At 39.9% G+C, this 22,115-nt stretch overlaps 1 protein-coding gene across 1 annotated transcript in view; it reads left to right on the top strand.

Annotated features, from left to right (window-relative positions):
* PIK3R4 (phosphoinositide-3-kinase regulatory subunit 4) overlaps positions 1-22,115 on the top strand; it is a 69,516-nt gene that overhangs the window by 30,589 nt on the left and 16,812 nt on the right. Inside the window, exons 9-12 of the mRNA XM_008063730.2 lie at positions 4,017-4,218; positions 9,147-9,334; positions 10,823-11,033; positions 13,235-13,400. Of these exons, the coding sequence (XP_008061921.1) occupies positions 4,017-4,218; positions 9,147-9,334; positions 10,823-11,033; positions 13,235-13,400 (767 nt within the window). The remainder of the gene's footprint in view (positions 1-4,016; positions 4,219-9,146; positions 9,335-10,822; positions 11,034-13,234; positions 13,401-22,115) is intronic.

Below are 22,115 nucleotides of genomic sequence, written 5' to 3'. Positions count from 1 at the left end.
CAGATAACAGACTTAAAATACACTTTTGGAACATTACCCATATGGTTTGGAACACCCCCCATGTGGGGGCTGGAACCTGGGCTCCGGATTTTCAGTGGACTTACCATCCGGAGACGACACATGGCCGGGCTGTTTTAGTTAGGGCGCACTTAATAGGGCTCCCTGTTTTATTTGTGTAATCACATGCTAATAAAGAACACAAAGTGATTTGCCCCCTTAAGGAATGGCAGATTTATTTTTAGTGATTTTTAGTTTATTAGTACTTTTTGACAGTAGTATAAACACAGGTGGAAAATTAGAGAGGGAAGAGAATATACAGGTAAAATGTAAGTTTCCCTCCAGTCCCTGGCCCCCAGCCACCCAGTTTCCTGATGGTCGGTTTTATGTTGTTGGATGCTGAATCCTTTGTGTAGTGTTGGGCTTGTTCTTTTGTGCAGTTACTTGGCATCAGTTCCATCCTATTAAGCCTTGCTTTTAAGCTTTGCTGGCATGGGTCCAGAGCAGCCTCCAGCTGGCCAGTTTAGTCCTTCTGCTGAGGACTTCTGAGGCCATGGTGAAGCTTTGTGTGCACCAGGAGACCATGTGTGTTTGGCTGGTGGGAACATGAACTGTTCCAAGACTTGGGGAGACGACCAGTGTCTCTCTGAAGCCCTCATTCCATGCAGACCCGTCTTCTCTGCCCCACACATTTAGCCTCCATGACTTTCTTGAACTCTAATTTGTTTCCCAAACTCAGCTCTGTATTACTGTAAGTTTCTTCTTGTACCAGACTTGGAAACTCTTAAGACGGTACTGCTGAGATAGTCACGGGACTCATTTTTAAATATTTTAGTGACTGCAGCACTGCACTGCCTGTTTCCCCGTGACTGATAAGTGTTGTTTTATTTATTTTTTTGTCTGATTTTAAAGTTGTTTAAAGGGGAGGCTAGATCTGGTCCCTGCCGCACCATCATGGCCAGAAGCAGAAGGTCGTGGATATGTTTTATGGATCTACACTAGCATTGTACTTTCTTAGTTACTATAACTTGGACTTGGCCTCTGGTAGAAAAAAATCTCCCACTTGGTTTTGAAATTTTTTTTCTTTTTAAAAACTGCCTTGGCTGTCCTTGTTTCTTTATATTTCCTTACATGTTTTCCATATGGTTTTTAAACATAGGAATAACATCTCCCAGCTTGGTTTTTTTCTTTTTTCAAGATTATTTTGGCCATCCTTCGTCCTTTACATGTCCATCTACATTTTCCATGGTTTTTTCAAATGAGCTTGCCACTTTAAACAATTAAAATTTGTTGTTCTATTGATTGAGGTTGCCTTGAACCTGTAAAGAATGTTGACGTCATGGTAGTAACGACCTTTCTTTTTTTTTTTATTATAAACATATTTTTTATTTTAAAATTGTGGGGTTCAGTTAAGGGTTAGGTATACAAATATGCATCGTTCAGGCACCCTTGCTGATAAGGGGTGTCTCCCCATCCCCAGATAGATATTGACTACTGTTAATCCCACCTCCCTTCCCCTCCCTACCCCCCCCATAGTTTCCTGCTACTGTCAATCCTTTTCTTATAGTATTATGATAGATGTTAAAGGTTCACTATATGAGTGAGAACATGTGATACTCAAATCTTTGTTTCTGTGAAAGATCACTCAGTATTATAGACTCTAGTTCTATCTAGGTTGCTGCGAAATTCATGTTTTTATTCTTTTTTATGGCTGCGTAGTATTCCCTCATGTATATGTACCACATTTTAAAAATCCAGTTCTCTTTTTTTTTTGAATTGGAGTCTTACTCTCTCGCCCAGACTGGAGTGCAGTGGCCGCTCCTGGCCACCGCAGCCTCGACCTGCTGGGCTCCAGTGATCCTTCCGCCTTAGCCTTCCAAGTAGCCGGAATTACAGCCGTGTGCTACCATGCCTGGCTGATTTTTTGATTTATTGTAGAGATGAGGTCTCTCTGCCCAGGCGGGTCTCGAACCCGCGGGCTGAGGCAATCCACTCACCTCAGCCTCCCAAAGGCGTGGGATTACAGGCTGAGCCACCGAGCCTGGCTAATTTTTTTTTTTTTTTTTTTTTTAATTTTGAGCTAGAGTCTCACTCTTATTGCCCAGGCTGGAGTCCAGTGGCACCATTGAGGCTCACTGCAGCCTCAACCTCCTGGGCTCAGGTGATCCTTCCACCTCAGCCTCCCTGAGTAGCTGGGACTACAGGTGCACGTCACTATGCCCAGCTAATTTTTTGATTTTTTTTTTGGTAGAGACGAGGTCTCACTCTGTTGCCCAGGTTGGTCTTGAACTCCTGGGTTCAAGGAATCCTTTTGCCTCAGTCCCCAAAGTACTGGAATACAGGTGTAAGATACCATGTCCAGCCTTTAATTGACTATTTTTGTATTTAGGTTCATAAGCAACCTCATATTGGAGTTTTCTTTTTCTGTAACGTCCTTGTTAGTTGTGTGAGTCTTTTTTTCTTTTTTTTTGATTCTGGAGTGCTAAGATTTAAAAAAAATTTCTCTACCATAAAATTCACTCTTTTGAAGGTACACTTCATTAGTTTTTATTATATTCACAAAGTTGTGCAACCATTACCACTATTGAATTCCAGCATATTTTCATCACCCCAAAAAGAAGACCTATATCCTTTAGCTGTTGTTCTGCCCCGCCACCTCAGCCCCTGGAAACTACTGATCTGCTTCTGTCGCTGTGAATCTGCTTAATCTGGGTATTTTGTATAAATGGAGTCACTCAGTATGTGGCCTTCTGTGTCTGACTTCTTTCACTGGTCTTGATGTGTTCGGGTCTCCTCCATGTTGTAGCTTGTGTCAGTACTTCATTGCTTTTTGTGGCCTTTACTATGGCCCTCCCTTTTGTGGTCTACCAACAAAAAGAGTAGAACTCTTACATAGCTGTAAAATCATCTATTTAAAGCAAATTATAGGAGGAGATGTGAAAATAAACCAAGAATTGCAGGTTAACACTGGGAAAAAATTTAGTCAGGGGTCGCTCTGTGATTATTGTATTTTTATGCAGTCTACTGCTTGTCTTTATAGCTTTCTACCTTCCTGAAATTGGTTTGTATCATACTGTGCCTGAGAATTGTGAATACGACTTTAACTCTAGAGGGAGTCTAGATTGAGGCCTCAGGAAGACTGTCATTTTATTACGTGAATGTTTTTAATTTCTTGGCATAATAAAATGGTACTGGAGGAATCTGTGGATGGTTGGAAAGAAGAAAATGCAGAACTGCCACATTTACCTGAATATTTAAGTTGCACACTGAGTTAATTATTTGGATGAACTATTTAGTATTTGTCAGTTTCAAGTATGATAAGTATCTCAGGTGGATTAGCACATTAAAATTTTACTGTAGCCTTAAAAGATGGGTGTGCGTAAGAATCCTCATGTTATAGACAGATAAATAGAGGTCTTTACCCTGTAACTTACTGAGTGTCTCACAAATAGTGAGTGATAGGGCTGGAATTCGAGCCTTGGCAGTCTGACTCCAGCCATTACTCTAGAACATGTCTGGGTGTGCCACTGAGATTTGCAGTCCAGCCAGCGTTCCTATTAATTCCTGAGTTGTGTAGAACATCTTATATGTCATAAAATGCTCTCAATCACATACTTACTTAATAGACATTTCTCAACACAACCAGGAGCGGGGTTGCAGTAGACACACTTTCCTTTTGCTTAATATTTCATACTCGAAGTTTTTGCTTAGTTACTAAATATCAGACATGTTCCATTCTTTGGAAATTTCAAAATGAATTATATTTAAATACTGCCATTTAGGAAGAGACTTAAGATGTACATTGTGATACAAATTAGAAAGTGCCCTAAGAGAGTGTTGTGGAAGATTCCAGCAGCGACTTGTTCTGCATTGATACTTGCTTTCACTTGCTTCATTTCACCATTCTGATTTTCAATTTAAATTGGATGATTTGGCCCTTCAGTTGTCAGTCATTCTGAGGCCCATTGTTATTACTTGTGAAAATAACCTAGAAAACATGTGATTTTATTTGGTTTTAGGGCATGACGGAGGAGGAGGAAGACAAGCTTCTGGCACTGAAAGACTTCATGATGAAATCTAATAAAGCAAAGGCCAATGTCGTGGACCAGAACCATCTTCATGACAGTAGTCAGAAAGGTGTCATCGACTTGGCAGCCTTGGGCATAACTGGGAGACAAGTTGATCTTGTTAGAACCAAACAAGAACCAGATGATAAACGGGGTCAGTATATTTGTTTGTGTATGTTTCGTTTGTTTTATTAGTTATTTTGTAAGACTGCTTTTTAGTTAATTGATAGTAAAAAAAAAACCCACTTCTCATATACAGCACTTTGAAACACACTGACTCCATTACTTTGTGGAGGAAAAATGGGGCAGTGAACTAACAATTGAGAGATTAAGTAACTTGCCACAATCACAGCTCTGTGTGTGACAAACTAAAGTCTGATTCCAAAGCTCTGTTCTTATAATAAAATCATGTTGCCTCTCTGGAGGTGTATGACTGAAGATGAAATTGTTCTTTAATTTTTCTTTTTTTGAGTTGTAGTCTCACTCTGTCGCCCAGGCTGGAGTACAGTGGCATGCTCACAGCCACTGCAGCCTCGACCTGCCAGGCTTATACGATCCTTCCACCTCAACCTTCCAAGTAGCTGGAACTACAGGTGTGTGCTACCATGCCTGTCTTATTTTTTGATTTATTGTAGAGATGAGATCTTACCAAGTTGCTCAGGTTGGTTTCGAACCCCCGGGCTCAGGCAGTCCTTTCACCTCAGCCTCCCAAAGTGTTGGGATTACAGGCTGAGCCACTGTGCCTGACCATTTTTTAAATTTTTAGTCACCAACCTCAAGGACCATGGTCTGTGTAAAATGAGACAGAGTTTTCTAGCTACTGGTTAGGAAATACCCAATGAGTTTAAAAGAATGGTCTTGCTATTAACAGTGAAATACAAGAGACTAGGGAAACCGCAACCACTTACAGTCTTGAGATTTGGCACCATCAGCTCTTGTGACATTTACATTGTATGAGATTTTTAGGATCTTGTATCTATCTGTTTGTAGATATATTCACTACCAAGTACATGCCTTTAAAAATTTCTCTATTCCGACCAGGCTTGGTGGCTCAGACTGTAATACCAGCACTTTGGGAGACCAAGGCGAGTAGATTGCCAAGCCCGCAGTTTTGAGACCAGCCTGGGAAACATGGCGAGATCTCATCTCTACAATAAATCACAAATTGACTGGGCGTGGTAGCATGTGCCCGTAGTTCCATATACTTGAAAGGCTGAGGTGAAAGGATCACCAGAGCCCAGCAGGTTGACGCTGGGGTGGCTGTGAATGTGCCACTGCACTCCAACCTGGGTGACAGAGTGATACACCAACTCAAAATAAAAAATTTCTCTACTCCAGCCAGACATGTTGTTTCATACCTGTAATCCTGGCTACTCAGGAGGCTGAGGCAGGAGGATTGCTTGATGCTGGGAGTTTGAGACTCTTGTCTCTTAAAAAAAAAAGAATAAAAATTTCTCTATTCCTGCATTAGATTTTACTTAAAATAAACCTCTAATTGCGAAATATACAGAGGGTGCCCAAAAAATGTATATACATTTTTAGAGGAAAAAAACTATATTAAAATTGTAATACTCAGTAAGACAAATATAAGTCAGGCTTGACTTCTGCAATTGCAATAGGTGCTCACAGTGGTTATCACCAGTGTTCAGACATATCTGATTATGGTAAACATCGCTTAAAATGTGTATGCTTTTTTTGGCACCCCGGTATAACTAAATTTTTAATATTTTTATATTTATATAAATTTATAAATATAAATTTTAATATTTTTAATGTAAAATTTTAAATGTAAAATTCGTAACATATAAGATACAAATTAATAAGAAAAATGCAAGCACCCCAGAAGAAAAAAGAAGATGTAAAGAACAGAAATGCATATATATAGAAAGGTAAATAATTTAATAACCACATTAAATTAAAGTTAAAACACTGAGATACTTTTCTCTTCCTGTGTGATTAGCACGGACCACTGATATCTAGTATTGGCAAGGGCATGAGGAAATAGGCATTTTCATACATTGTTAGGTGAGATTATAAATTGAGCATATTCTTCTTTGAAAGCAGTTTGACATTAGTCACTGTTTTTAAATGTCCTTACTGTTTGACTCACCATTTTCAGTTCTGGAAGTGTATTTTGAGAAATAATGACGGGCATGTAAAAAAATATGTATAAAAATATTCTCAAGGCTGGGCACAGTGGCGCACACCTGAATTCCTACCACTCTTTGAGGCCAAGACGGGAGGATTGCTTGAGCCCAGGAGTTTGAGACCAGCCTGGGCAACATAGTGAGACCCTGTCCCCACAAAAAATAAAGATGTTAGCTATACGTGGTGGGTTATACCTGTAGTCCCAGCTGCTTGGGAGGCTGAGGCAGGAGAATTACTTGAGCCTTGCAGTTCGAGGCTGCAGCGAGCCATGATTGAGCCACTGCTCTCCAGCCTGGGTGGCAGAGTGAGACCCTGACTCTTAAAAAACTGTAGTTTATGAGGTTTACGAAGTTAGAGGATTGGCCGGGCACGGTGGCTCAGCCTGTCATCCATCCCAGCATTTTGGTAGTCCGAGGCAACTTTGATTGCTTGAGCCCGTGAGTCCAAAACCAGCTCGGGCAACTTGGTGAGACCTCGTTTCTACAGTAAATCAAAAAAATTAGCCGGGCATGGTGGCATGCATCTGTGGTTCTGGCTCCTTGGAAGGCTGAGGTGGAAGGATCACCTGAGCCCAGCAGGTCAATGCTGGGGTGGCCGTGAGCGTGCCACTGTACTCCAGCCTGGGTGACAAGGCGTGAGACTCCAACTAAAAAAAAAAAGTTGGAGGATGATGTATCAGACTGTTTGGAATTATGGGAGCAATTCACATTATATTTTGTGTTATTTAATATGAACTTTGTGTCACTTAATATGCTTTTTGTAATCAGTCGAAGAAAAATAAAGGGGTTCCTATCTATCTGTAGTCAGAAGGTAGCTGTGTAGCAATTAACTTTAAATGTTTTCTGTTTTGTGTTTGTTTTGCAAGTGTCTGATACTGGAAATAGACAGGTCATATTGAGCAGTTTGGTCAGTGACACTGGAAAAAGTTTTTATTGTGACTTCTTTAGATAAAGTGACTACTTGAAATTCAGCTAGCCTTGGGGAGCTCAGAAGCAATTAGGCCTTTTTGTGAATGCCATTAAAAGCACATCTGTTCCATCAGCCCTAGAGATGAAGTGAGAGTTAATAATGAGTTTATACATAAATATGAATAAATTGGAAATCCTAAGGAACAAATAGGAGGTGAAGTCCATTGCTGTCCCCACCCATGCCCCCCTAAAAGACGCAATCAAAGCACATAGTGGTTTTAAAATTTTCTTTATCTCAGTAGCTTTAGGCGTACAAGTGATTTTTGGTTACACAGATGCTTTGCACAGTGAAGGAGTCTGGGCTGTAGGTGTAGCTGTCACCCCCACTAGTGCACAAGGTACCCATAGGCCATTTTCATCCCTCAGCCCCCTCTTCAGAGCTCAGTGTCCATGTGCCACTCTGCAGGCCTTTGCAGGCCTCTGGCATAGCTCCCACTTACAAGTGAAAACACACAGTGTATGGTTTTCAATTCCTGAGTTACTTCATGTAGGATAGTCACCTTCAGTTCAATCCAAGTTGCTGCAAATGACATTATTCCGTTCTTGTTTATGACTGAATAGTATTCCATGGTATATATAACCACATTTTCTTCATCTGCTTATCAGTTGATGGGTGTTAAAATTTTTTTTAAACTTTTTCTGGTAAAAGATAATTGATGGGCATTTAGATTGATTGCATGTCTTTGCAATTGTGAATTGTGTTGTTATAAACACAAGAGGGCAGGTTTCTTCTTTGTATAATGACCTCTTTTCCTTTGGGTAGGCACCAAATAGTGGGATTGCTGGACTGAATGGTATATCTACTTTTAATTCTTTGAGAAGTCTCCATACTGTTTTCCATGGAGATTATGCTAATTTACATTCAGCAATGTATGTGTTCCCTTTTCATTGCATCCTGCTAACATCTGCTGCTTTTTGATGTTTTAGTAATGGCCGTTCTGACTGGTGTAAGGTTCTATCTCATTGTGGTTTTAATTTGCGTTTCCCTGATAATGAGTTATGTTGAGCATTTTTTCATGTTTGTTGGCCATTTGTATATCTTCTTTTGAAGAGATGTCCATATCATTTGCCTACTTTTTAATAGGGTTATTTTTTTCTTGCTTGTTTGTTTCCTTGTAGATTCTGGATGTTAGTCCTTTGCCTGTTTACACTGTTGTTTTTTTTCTTTTACTGTGCAGAAACTTTTTAGTTTAATTAAGTCCCACTTGTTTTTGTTGCATTTGCTTTTGGGGTCTTAGCCATACATCTTTTGCTAAGATAATGTCCAGAGGCATTTTTCCTAGGGTTTCTTCTTGAAATTTTATGGTTTCAGGTCTTGCATTTAAGTCTTTAAACATCTTGAGTTAATTTTTGAATATAGTGGGAGATTAGAGTCCAGTTTCTTTCTAAATGTGGCTATCCAATTTTTCCAGCACCGTTTATTGAGTTAGGGTATCTTTTCCCTAGTGTATGTTTTTGTCTGCTTTGTTGAAGTTCAGTTGGCTGAGGTATTTGGGTTTATTTCTGAATTCTCTGTTCTGTTCCATTGATCCATGTGGCTACTCTTGTACCAGTACCAAATGTAATTTGAAGTCAGATAATGTGATGCCTCCTGCTTTGTTGTTTTTGCTTGGGATTACTTTGGCTATTTGGGCTCTTTTTTGGTTTTACAAGAATTTTAGAGTTCTTTTTTCTAGTTTTTGGGAAAATGATGTTGGCAATTTAAGACGAATTGTGTTGACTCTGTAGATTGCTTTGGGTAGTACAATCACTTCAACAGTGTTGATTCTTCTAACCGTGAGCATGGGTTGTTTCCCATTTGCTTTTTCCTCTGTGATTTCTTTCATCAGTGTTTTGTAGTTCTCCTTGTAGCGTTCTTCTGCCTCCCTGATTAATATATTCCTAGATACTTTATTTCTTTTGACAGCTCTTGAAAATGAGATTAAAGGCTACCGTCAGACTAACTACTTTGCATATATTTTCATAGCTAGAAAACATGTAAAACAAGACTCAAATGTAAATGAAGAATGGAAAAGCATGTTTGGGTCACTGGAACCACCAAGCATCCCGCAGGCCCTACCTAAAGGGAGTGACCAGGAGGTGATTCAGCCTGGCAAGCCACCTCGTTCCGAATCCTCTGCTGGCATTGGTGTCCCTTTGTCAACTTCTCCGCAGGTACTGTCGCCAAGGCAGGAGTCCCCTTATGTCTTTGAGTCCCATCCTGCTATTTTGGATGACTTGCCCTGTAGGGAGGACATATTTCTTTCTGAGACAAAGTTACCTCTAATTTTATAGTGAATGGGAAACCTAGTTGTCGATAGTTATTGAAGTACCAGAAGGTCTCATTTCAGAGTACTTGCCAGCGAGGTTATCTGAATTGTGGGTTGAAGATGTAATTATGAACTGTGATTGTAGTTAGGCTGTAGTGAACCTCTTGGATATTTTTAAATCTTCCTTTAGTGGAACACAGCTCTATCTTTAAAATAGCAGAAATATTCTGGAAAGCATTCCCAGGTTTCCTGTGTGTGGTAAATGTCATGATGGTGTTGGTATACAGATAGTCCCCGACTTACAGTGTTTGACATGATTTTTGACTTCACGATGGTGTGAAAGCAGTTTGCTTTCAGTAGAAGCCGTTCTTCTGTACCCATGCAACAGTCCTGGTGTCCACTTGACAGTATAGTAGCCAATAAATTGCATGAGATATCCCACACTTTACTATAAAATAGACTTTGCGCTAGCTGCTTTTGCTCAACTTTAGGCTGTTAGCATTCTGAGTGCATTTTAGGTAGGCTAGGCTACGGTGCTTGTTAAGTTAGGTGTGTTAAATGCATCGTCAACTTACAGTGTTTTAAAATTATCAGAGGCATATCAGGATGTAACCCCATTGTAAGTAGAAGGCCATCTGTATTTGAAGTAAGTTTGTAATTTAAGGTAATTCCTTACCCAGTCATATCTTAAAACTTTTTTTTGAGTCAAAGTCTTAGTCTGTCGCTCAGGATATAGTGTAGTGGCATGATCACAGCTCACTGCAGCCTCGGATTCCTGGGCTCAGGTGATTCTCTCGCCTCAGCCTCCCAAGTAGCTGGGACCACAGGCATGTGCCACCATGCTCAGCTAATTTTTTGATTTTTTGTAGAGACGAAGTCTCTCTGTGTTACCCAGGCTGGTCTTGAACTCCTAGACTCAAGCAGTCCTCTTACCTTGGCCTCCCAAAGAACTGGGATAACAGGTGAGCCATTGTGCCTGACCTTAAATGAAAACTATTAATTGAACCAGACTGATAATATTGAAATTTCATTTCTTCTTTTCACTTAAATTAATGAGAATTTTTGTTTAATGTTATCTTTGTGCTGATCAAATTTTTAACATAAATTATTAGATTTGAAAATGTAGCACTTATGGCTAAACCTCATTTTGACTTGATTTTCATTGAATTAAATGTCTTCCAGCACTTTGGGATGCCAAGGCAAGAGGATTGCCTGAGTCCAAAAAGAAAAGAAAAGAAAAGAAAAAAATGTCGATGTATTTAAATGGATTTAAAATCAGTGCATTAATGGGACAAAAAGCTGGCATAATGCAGAGGTAGAACATGGGTACACTTTTATCTTCAAATATACCCTACTTTGACATAAATACATGCATTTCTATTTTTTTCTGCAGGTTCCAGAGATGACAAATGTCCAGAATAAAAAACCAGTAATACAGGTTCTGAGTAGCACGATCTTGCCGTCCACTTACCAGATTCGGATCACAACTTGTAGAACAGAACTTCAGCAGCTCATCCAGCAGAAGCGAGAGCAGTGCAGTGCGGAGAGGATCGCCAAGCAGATGATGGAGAGTGCCGAGTGGGAGAGCAAACCGCCGCCCCCAGGTAAGGGCCATTGCCGGCTGCTGGAGTCCAGTCCCGGCGTCTCAGCCTGGAATCTAGTGTAGGACACTGACGCTTTGTTGCCAGACAGTGAGAGCAAAGCTGTTATGAGAAAACCCGGGGGGAGCAGTGAGTCAGAACTCTGAAGCCACCATTTGTGGGGTTGGGATCCCTGAGCTCTTGGGCAGGTTGATGTGTTGCTTTCAGCCATCTCTTGGTAATTCATCCTATCAGTGCTTCATTCCCCATTTCTAGTGTAGGCTTTGCCTACCTTATGTCATGCTGCTTCTCATTGAGTGTGGGGCTTCTTGGAGTAAATGCCTGCTTTTAATTTCTGGAGGGATTAACACACCTCTGTTAATACTGTTTAAGAAGAAGTTAGAAAATGATGAATTTTTTAAAAAAGAAAACCTCATCACCTATAGCCCACCACTTAATGATGATTCACATAAAGATTTTAGGAAAACAGTTCAATTTTCTGAGAAGATTTAGAAGAACTTTAGGGATGCGTCATGTAAAAATGTGGCTTAGCTTTGTTTGTTAGCTGACTTGCCCAGTGTCATGTGGCAGAGCTAGTCTTTGATTTATAGATTTAAAAACAATTTTTGAGCTTCCGTATTTACATTTTAGTGATAAAAATTTAACTTGAAAATTCAGAGGAGAGTTGCATAGCATGCTTAGGCATTGGCGAGTTGTGTGAATTCCTGTGGGCTTCTGATGAGAAAATACTGTTAGGTTGCAGGTGGTCTCCAGGCACATGTTTTCAAATCAGTGTAAATATCCTGGATGTATAAGCTGTTTCTGTGATACGAGTCAGTGTTGTTTACCAGCCCTGCTTTAGAAATATAAAAGTGTTGATCACAAACCGCCTACTTTATTTGTTGATAGAATGTGTCTTTCTCAGTGGCATTTTATACGTAGTGGAATTGCATGTTTTACTCAGTAAATCAGAGAGAATATGTCAAGTTTTATGGGTCAAGAAATATGCAGTGACTGCTGTACTCTTGACTTTCTTCTTTCTACACTTGAGTGGTTGTGCAAGATTGACTTTCTCTAGAGCGAAACGTTCAACTTAGCCTGGGAGATCATCTGGACTTTGTGACGAAGTGTTGTTGATCACTTTCAAATCCAGCACATCCTCCTTAAAAGTCAGAGACACTGTTGTATCCACACATGTGCGCTAGCGAGCCAAGGGGAGACGTCTTGGTTTGATCTTGGAATAAACCAGGCTTGGTAATAGTCTTCTTTTTATTTTTGTGTCTTGGTAAAAAGAATCATTTCTAAATGTTATCACTCAGGCACAGTGCTGACTCTCAGTACAATATAATCTTCAGCATAACTTTCTGTTTTACTTGAAAAATCTTCTTAAGTATAATGAGTTGTTATGCTTAATACAAAAAGGTGAATTATCAAACATTGAAGACAGTTATATTAGGTACTGTGAGTGATTCAGAATTGATAAGACATGGCTTCTGGTCTCAGGAAATATGCAATGTATTAGAGGAAATTAATCATAGACAAAGAGAATATACTTTAGAAAACATTGAAGGTTATAGATGTCATAAAGAAGGTACCAGAAAGTCCATGAACATTCTGAGGCTATAATTTATAATATCACTGGTACTAACATGTTTATACTGTAGAATAAATGATTGCAGGTAGAGTGGGGATCAGCCAATGTTGGAGTGTTTACCGTGGGCTAAGGATAATACTGGACTCTTTTATATATCTCATTTATCAACATAGTCACTCTTTAGGCTAAGCAATATATCCCTCATTTTGCATTTAGGAAATTAAAGCTCAGAGAATTTAAATAAATGGTCCCAGCTCATACGTTTGTGCTGTGCTGGAGCTCAGCCTCCTGGTGCCTCCCTTCTCTAGGCTAGGGCAGTCCTTACCTCATGCTGCTGAGCCAGTATTCCGGGTTTTCAGACTTGCAGGTGACTGCTGTGCCCTCTCCGATACTGGAGAATGTCCCAGCTGCAGTCTCTCTAAAGCCATTCAAGCAGCACTTAATTGCTATCTTGATGTCTTACTCAGTAAATAATATCTGACATGTCTGTATTTTCTAGCTCTGGGTACATTTTCATTATTTAGTTCTTATCATCACTCTCCAGCTGGTTATTGGTGACTTGGGGAGTGAGGGGAAGGTTGTATTTGCACACCGCAGTTTAAGATACGCACACTCCTTTGCTTTTCCGTAGGGTGGCGTCCTAAAGGGCTACTGGTCGCACATCTTCACGAACACAAATCTGCTGTGAATCGAATTAGAGTCTCTGATGAGCACTCACTCTTTGCCACATGTTCCAATGATGGCACAGTGAAAATCTGGAACAGCCAAAAGATGGAGGGGAAGACCACGACTACCAGGTAACACAGCTCAGGAATGCAGCAGGCATTCATTCCAGTCAACAGGTGTTTACTGGGTGCTGATTCACTAGGTGCCAGGGATACAGCAGTGACAGACAGTAATCCCTCTCCTGCGGAGCTCAGCTTCTAGGGGAAAGTGCAAGACTGAAGATGTCAATAAGTAAACCGTGTAGTGCGTTAGATGGCAAAGAACAAAACAAAAAACGCAAAAACATTATATAGAAAAATGCAGCTGGAAAGGGGGGTTGGGGATGTCGTAGATGTGGGGCGGGGCAGAGTGACACTTGAGGAAAGACTTGAGAAGTGGGGAGAGGGCCAGGTGGCGTCTTGTGGAAGAGCGTCCCAGGCAGAAGCAGTTGGAGTTTCAAAAGCCCTGAGGAAGAAACGTGTTTGGTGTGTTCAAGGAGCAGCAGGGGGATCTGTGTGGCTGGAGCAGAGTGAGCGTGAGGGAGGGGTGAGGAGGGCCAGACTCGATGGCTGTTGTAACGGGCCTTGGCTTTGGCTCTGAGTGATCTGGGGAGCCTTTTTTGGAGGGTTCCGAGTAGTGGAGACACAGGATTCGAGTTACAGGTAAGCAGAATTCCCTGGCTGTGTGTGGAGAGTAGGCTCAAGGGGCAGGGCAGAGGTAGGCAGGAGATGCTGACAGTGATCCAGACTCAGGAGGGTGGCTTTGGCTAGGTGGTGGCAGTGGAAGTGGTGGAAAGTGGTCATCTTCTGGGTGTCCTGATGGTGGAGCCGACAAGACCTGCCCAGTGGATTAGGTGGAGTATGAGCAACAGAAAGTAAACAGTGATGGAATGGCTAACCGGATGGGAAGCACATCCCGTCCCATTGCCCCACTGGTCCCCCTGCTGTGGACAAGAACTTGAAATCCCTAAGACTTCAAATGTGCATGATGTGATTTTGATAAATGTGATTATTGTAAGTATAAGTTAACTCTTTACTTACCTGGTAAGATTTTTGTACTAATAGTTCATTTTTTTTAAAGGGCTCTGTATTTTTATACTATGCTTAATTATTGTCTTTGTGTTCATTCTCTCTCGGTATTGCATTGACCAAAACGTTATTTAAAAATTAATAAAAGAATCCTGGGCCCATGGATCAATTCTTGTCAACATTGTATTATGAAATTTTCAAACCTACAAGAAAAATTGAAAATCTTTCACAGGGAACAGCATATATTTGTCACCCAAATTCTGTAGTTTATAATTCTGCATTTGCTCTGTCTAGAACTATCCATTTGTCCACCTCATCAGTCTCTTTTTTCAGAAATGATTTCAAAAGAAACTGCAGACATCAATGCATGCCCTCTAGAAACTTCAGCATGTGTATCATTCACTAGAGGTCAATATTTTGTAGTTCTTTTTTGACATAGCATTTTCATGCTATGAATTACACGCGTCTTCAGTGAGCCATTCCACAAGGTCCGACAAACACACCTCTGTAGCCTTAGCCCTCTCAGGGTCCCGTTCCCAGCCCTCACGACTTGTGCCTCTTCCTGTTAGGTCCCTATCCCTCCAGCCCCAAAACTGTTTTCTGGATTTTTTTCTCACCATTGTTGGCATTTTGATGAGCGCTTTAAACACCTCTGATGATTGTTTCCAAATGATTCTTTGTTATCAGGTGTCCCTTTATTAAGATGATAACTTGCAAAAACTCTGCTTGGTAATTCCCAAATAATTTTTATTTCTGTACCCCAGTGTTATATTTTAGGCCATAGGATTCCAGTGTCATATTTCAGACAATGGTATCCTCAAAACTGGACAACTTGGCTGAGCTGTGGTCACTTTCTATGATGATTAGGAGGTTGGATCCCCTCTGGGTGCAGCTGTCCTTTCGTGTGGCTGCAGTGTCTGCTGTCTCATTTGTGGACCACATGGGACTTGGCTTGGGAAGAGGGCAAGGGAGTGGAGGCTGTGGCCCTCATTGCAGGCCTTCATGGGCTGGTGTGGGGAGAAGGAAGTGATTGTTCCTGCAAAGCCAGGTGGGAACAGCTGGCACCGGGGAAAGAGCAGCAGAGTGACCTGTGTTCTTAGGAAATGTTCCTGGTGCATTCTGGGGAGCACGATTCCTCATGCATTATGTTGGCTGACCATCCAGTTCCCAGTTCTAGCTTTTTCACTGATTATGACTGGTGATTTATGCCACTTGAATCTTGGCTCTGTTAGTTTTTTCTGTGATTTGAGTTAAACTTTCAGTTTGTCTTTTGGTGATTAGTTCTTGAAAAGTTGCTGTTTTTCTAAACTTTCCCACAGATTCCCCCCCAACTTATTCCCTTATTGTATTTTAAAATATAATTTCCAAATCTTCTTGCTGTACGACCTTATTTCATTCTCGTTTACTTTCTCTATTTTAAGGGAGATTGTTGCATTTGCTGTTTGTTGAAATGGAGGTGATAATAAAATAAGTGTAGTTTTGTCCCCGTGAAGCGTTGGAACAATGAGAGGTACAAAAGACAGTCATCAGTGTTAGGATTATGTATTTTGGAGTTACTGGTCATGTTAAAAGTAAGAGTTTTTGAGTGGTATGGCTGCTCTGAAGGAAAGGGAATAAGAAGAGCAATGGAGGCTTGAAGTCTGAATCTTAGGTGATGGAATTCTGCGGCCAGGGAGAGATGGGTCAGAAAAATAGAAAAGAAGCTGTTTAAGCTAATATCCTGGACTGCAGCAGAAGAGAGAGTTTTAAGGACGGAACTCGTAGGCGTCTCTTAAATGCAAGAAAAAAAGTCAAGTAGCATGAAAAATAACTAATAATGCCATTGGGGCACTCTTGTACAGTGCCCTCTGGTGGAATGCCATTGATACGTCTCTCTGGAAGGCTTTTTGACAATATATGTGATGTACAATCTCCTAAGAAAGTAACTAAGGATAAACCTAGAGAATTCAGTGTTAAGGCTGTTTAAATTGGCTTTCTTTATAATGGTAACAAATTAGGATCAAACTAAAGGTTTAGCAGTACAGGTGCAATTAAATTAGTGATGGTACAGTTATACAAATGTGGAAATACATTTTTTGATGTGAGAGACATTTAAAATAATTGTGTTTTTTAAAAGTAGGTTTAAGAAGAGCATATAAGGTTTCTATTTTTGGAATGGTAGAGTAAGAACCTCCGAAAATCAGCTCTTCCATAAAAGCAGTGAGAACACTGGCAAAAACCGTCCAAGTCAGTTTTCTTGAACTTTGGAAATTAAAGTCTCATAATAACCCAAAGAATGCTTATTAAAAAAAAAAAATCTGATTGCTGAGGAAGGGTCATAATGGCTTTGGAAATCCCTAAACGCACCATCCCGAGAATCGTTACTATGTGCCCTCTCTACCCTCTCTGCTGAGAATTTCCATTTTCAGGGCCTGCCTTTATTTAACCTGACCCGTACCTTGTTCTTTGAGAAAAACCCTACCCGTACGGCATTTGTTAAAACTAATAACCATTTGTTTAATGTGGCAGTTAAGGTGGCATTACCCATTGGGGCCAGCAAGAGGCGGACAGAAAGCTTAAGAGGAAGAGCTGGTTAATGAGATGCCCATGGGGGCCTTGGAAGATATTTTTTGTGTTTATGGGTGTTTATAAGGCCACTTACCTGTGCATAGTTGTGCAGAGGCCCTGGAAGGAACGGAAGAGACCAGATTCTCACCTCTGGCTGGCTTTGAGACTGTGCACGCAAGATTTGAAGGCTAAGGCAGTGCTGTAAAGTGCTTGATGTGGAACCGAGAACGTGTGTCACGACATAAGCAAAACCCACAGTAAAAGGTTGGGACGCTTAACGGTTCAGGGCATTGAAGGAAATGTCTGTCTAGTTATTAGATGACTGCTAAGCTAACCGAACAGTGTCCACTAAGCCAAAGAATGCAGACTTTATGGCATTAGTCCAGAAAAGCCATTAAACAAACATATAGAAACCACTTTGGAATCTTATTTCCAAGGTTGACATACTAATTTTGAATGTACAGTTTTGAACAAAAGATTACAGATCAGGCAAAGAAACAGGAAAAGATAGCCGATACACAGGAAAAAGCGGAAACTATATGTTAGTAATTCCAGACATTGGACTTACTAGACATACACTTTAAGTCAGCTAGTAGCCCTTTGTACTCGGATGTCCCCTCTGAAGGGACATTGTAAATGTAGCAAACCACTCAGATGTCCCTTCTCAAGGACCATAAAGAGATTGTTGGTGATTATACAGGACAAACTTATGCCAGCTCAAATTTTTCAAAAATGTATATATCCTTGAAGTTTTTCCATTCAAATTGCGTGAAAAAGCAAATAAAGAAATGGAATATAAACTGAGATATACGTTAAAAATATCACCTGGCGTTACATAGAAAGAGAATGTGTGACATGCTTTCATGGTGGTGCTGACACTTCTTTGTAACAAAAGGTAGTGATAAGAGCATTTGTATAAAAGGCAGTTATGGGCATCCCTCTGTGTCATATGGTATAACTTGAGAAGATAAATCAGTCAGCAAGTTACTGCAACCTTAAAAGAAACTTTTGAAGTAGAAGGCAGATCATATTGAAGTAACAAGCAGCACAGATCAAATATTAATGTATCTATCTGCACTGAGTTGGAAAAGTAGAATTCTTTTGATAAATTTCGTTTCACAATTTCATAATTTGCAATTAGAAATTTTTTTATCCATATATGTAGTTTGCAGAACAATGGCAAAATGAAAAGACAAAAGAGAATTATAAGCAGCAGTGAAGATGCGTTAGATTTAGACTTTTATACAGGTAAATTAGGGGAAAAAACCAAACACTAATGTGGAAGAAAACGACAGCAGCAATAGTGATATCATCTCATCAAGAAGAAAACAGGCAAGTGTAATAGAAAGTGATAGCGATGAAAGTGTTAGTCATTTCAAAGAAGTGGAAGACAACAGATCATCAAGTGAAGACTGGGAAGATGTTACAGGAAAAGACAACTCTCCAGGGAGAATAAATTCTGTTGTACGTCCTCAAACAACAGGATCCAAATAGCAAGTCATATAAGAGAGCCAGTTGACTACCTTACTCTGTATTTTACAAATGAGTCAGTGGATTGTGTAATAAAAGAAACCAGTTGTTATGCGGTTGAAAAAAATAAGGAAAAAGCAGTTATCACAAAAATTGATTTGGCATAAATGGCATGATGTTGACCAACAGGAGTTTTTAGCTTTTATCGCAGTTATCCTGAATACGGGAATAATTCAAGAGTCAGATCTGCAAGAGTGCTGATCAACGGCTTTCAGTAGTAAAATACTCTTTGGAAACATTCATTACAAAGTCAACCAAAAGGGTATACCAGCACAAATCAAAAAAAGTTTTTCGCTAAAAATATAGTAGCACATAGGAAAAATAATGCTATGCTTCTTGCATGGACAGACAAAAGTGTGGTACAATTCTCAGCACTTGGAGTTCTGCAGGAATGAAATCTACCACAAGGGCATTACGTGGTAGAAATGTTCTATCAGTCAAAAAGCCTGAAATGATACTAAATCATTTTGCAGGAATGCGCAGCATGGATTGTGCAGATCAGTAGGCTTTTACATATTTGTTTGCAAAAATCTTTAAAATAGTGGAGGAAATGATTCTAGGGACTAGAAAATGCGTTATTAACTCCTATATATGAAAAAAATGAAAAACCTATGTCCCATTTGAACTTTGTCAAGTTTCTGATCAAGCAGTTGAGAAGTGGTTTTCAGGAATCAGGAATGCCTCCTTCCACATAGTCTTCCAGCAACAGACTAGACAGTAAGTTACATATTAATGTGGGAGGAAGAAAACAAGACTACATTGTCTGCTTGAACAGAAAAATAACAAGTGGAACACGTCAAATTACTGTTGCACAGCATGTATCAGTGAACCTGCAATGCATGCCAGTGACTGTTTCACACATTAGTTACCACACATTAGAAAAATATAAGATATACCATTTTGATTTTTTGTCATAAATAAGTTCCTCAATGTCCAAAATTCCATTATAAACCAAATATCATTACAGTTAAATAATTGGTTCCAACACTATATTATTTAATATGAATGATTTGTTTTTCACTATTTTGTAAAAAAGTGTGATGGAGTTGCTGATAGGTGGTTTGTGAGATGTCACCAAGGTACAGAGGGCTAAAAGTGTGTTCAAAGAACTAAAATAAACCATGGCTCAAGAATGAAAAGAAACTATTAATGAGAACAGTATCTCACCAAATAAAAGATAGAAATGATAATCAAATAGAAATCTGGAGTTGGAAAGTATAACTGAAATAAAGAAATTTCCTGAGGAGGCTCAACAGCAGATTTCCACTGAGAAGAGAGAAAAAAAAAAATAGAATTTTAGGATGGACAATTGACTTTCTCTAATCAGATTTGAACAATACTACAAACCAACCAGATCTAGCAGGTATGACTAGAGTGCACTCAACAACAGCAGAACATAAGTCCTCCTTCAGTGTTCATGGACTGTTTCTCAGATTAAACTATATGTTGGGTCAGGAAGTCAGCCTCAATAAAGTTCAAAGGCTTGAAAGCATACCGAGGATGTTTCCAAACCAAAGTGGAATAGATGTAGTGAAAGGAGGATGGGAGGTTCCCAGGCATATGGGGCTAAGCAGCATAGCTAAGGAACCCGTGATTTAGAGGGAGATGGGAAATGCCTTAGGGTGAGCGAAAATGAAAACCCGGGGGGCGTCCAGAGGGCGCTCCAAGGGGAAGTCAGAGCTGCACACACCTGTGCTCAGGAGAGGAGCATGGCCTTCCGTCGGCCGTTAACCCTGAACCTTCAGAAACAAGAAAGAGAGCAAACTTAACCCGAAGCAAGTAGAAGGGAAGGAGTAGTAAAGCCCGAGGAGAAAACAAACGAAATACAAGATAGAAAAACAAAAGAATCGGCAAAAGTAGACATTGGTTCTTGGTAAAGACTGGAAACAAACAAACCTCTGGGTATGCTCTCAAGCAGTGAAATTATTGTTTAACTAAAGAAAAAAACTAGCAGTCAGCAGACTTCCCACAAGGAAAAGTCCAGGCTCAGATAGCTTCATGGTGAATTCTACCAGACGTGTGAAGAATGACAGCAGTCCCCTCTCACCTGTGGGATGCTTTCCAGACCCCAGTGGATGCCTGAAACCTCGGGGTCTCCACTGTGCCATTCCATTGTGTTTTTTCCTCTAGGTACTCACCATGATAAGGTTTAACTTATAAACTAGGCTTTTCCGTGCAGTTTGAATGGAAAACTCCCAGGAAACATACATTTTTTAAAAATTTGCGCTTGCATGAGTTTGTCCTGTATATTCACCAGCAGTCTCTGTGTCCCCTGAGAAGGGACATCCAAGTGATTTAATAGATTTCCGATGTCCCATCAGAGGGGACATCTGAGCGCAAAGCGTTAATATGTGATCTGTCTTTTTTTATGTAGGTATTTAATGTTGTAAACTTTCCTCTCAGAACTCTTTTTGCTGTGTCCCAGAGGTGTTGGTATGTTGTGTTACTATTTTATTTTGTCTGAGCAAATTTTTTATTCCTGCCTTAATGTCATCGTTTACCCAAGAGTCATGCGGGAGTGAGATGTTCAGTTTCCAGGCAGTGGTGTAGATTTGGGAGCTCCTCTTAGTGTTGATTTCTAATTTCATTACACTGTGGTCTGAGAAGATGCTTGGTATGATTTGGGTGCTTTTAGATTTATCAAGACTTGCTTAATGGTCAAACATAGAACGTCCCATGTGAAAATGACAAGAATGTATACTCAGGATTTTGGGTAGAAAGTTCTGTAGGTGTCCATTAGGTCCATTTGGACTGTAGTCCTGAGTCCAGTGTTTCTGTATTAACTTTCTGATTCAGTGATCTGTCTAGTGATGTCCGTGGATGTTGAAGTCGCCCACTATGGTGTGACTGTTGACTTTGAATGCCAAGTAGTAGTGTTTGTTTCATGAACTTGGGTGCTCTGGTGTTTGGTGTACTGTAGATTTAATATGGTTAAATCTCCCTGTTGAATATTGCCTTTCATCATTATGTCTTTCTTTGTGTGTGTGTGTGTATATGTGTTTTAACTGTTTTTAGGTGAATGCTGAGCTATCTGATAGAAGGATGGCTACTTTTCCTCATTTTATTGTACTTCCACCTGCTATATCTTTTCCACGCATTAAGTTCAACAGAGTTGCAGAATACGAGATCAATATACAAAAGTCAGTAGTGTCCCTATATGCTAGCAATGCGTAGTCCAAGGATGAAATTAAGAAAACATCCATTTACAATAGTATCGAAAAGAACAAAATACTTCAGAATAGATTTAACAAAAAAAGTACAAGACAAGGTTTGTATACTGAAAAATATAAAAGATAATTGAAAGACATTTTAAAAAGACATAAGTAAATGGAAAGAAATCTCATGTTCATGGAATGGAATAGTTAATATTATTAAGATGGTAATCCTCCCCACATTGCTGTACAGATTCAATGCCATCCCTGTGAATTTTCTGGCTGCCCTTTTTTTTTTGGTAGAAATTGGCAGTCTGATCCTAAAATTCAGAAAGAAATGTAAGGGACTAAGAGTAGCCAAAACAGCCTTGTAAGAAAAGAGCCAAATTGTAAAGAGCCAAAAGAGTAATCAAGACAGTGTAATTCTGGTATAAGGATAGACATAGAGATTATTGGAATAGAGCTGACATGCAGAATACATTTATGGTCATTGTTTTTTTGTTTTTTTGTTTTTTTGAGTTGGAGTCTCACTCTGTCGCCCAGACTGGAG

The sequence above is a fragment of the Carlito syrichta genome, unplaced genomic scaffold (assembly GCF_000164805.1).
Source record: "Carlito syrichta isolate Samal-C Ts95f unplaced genomic scaffold, Tarsius_syrichta-2.0.1 Scaffold99365, whole genome shotgun sequence".
In the NCBI taxonomy this organism is placed as follows: Eukaryota; Metazoa; Chordata; class Mammalia; order Primates; family Tarsiidae; genus Carlito; species Carlito syrichta.
This window is presented reverse-complemented; position numbering and strand designations above follow the sequence as displayed.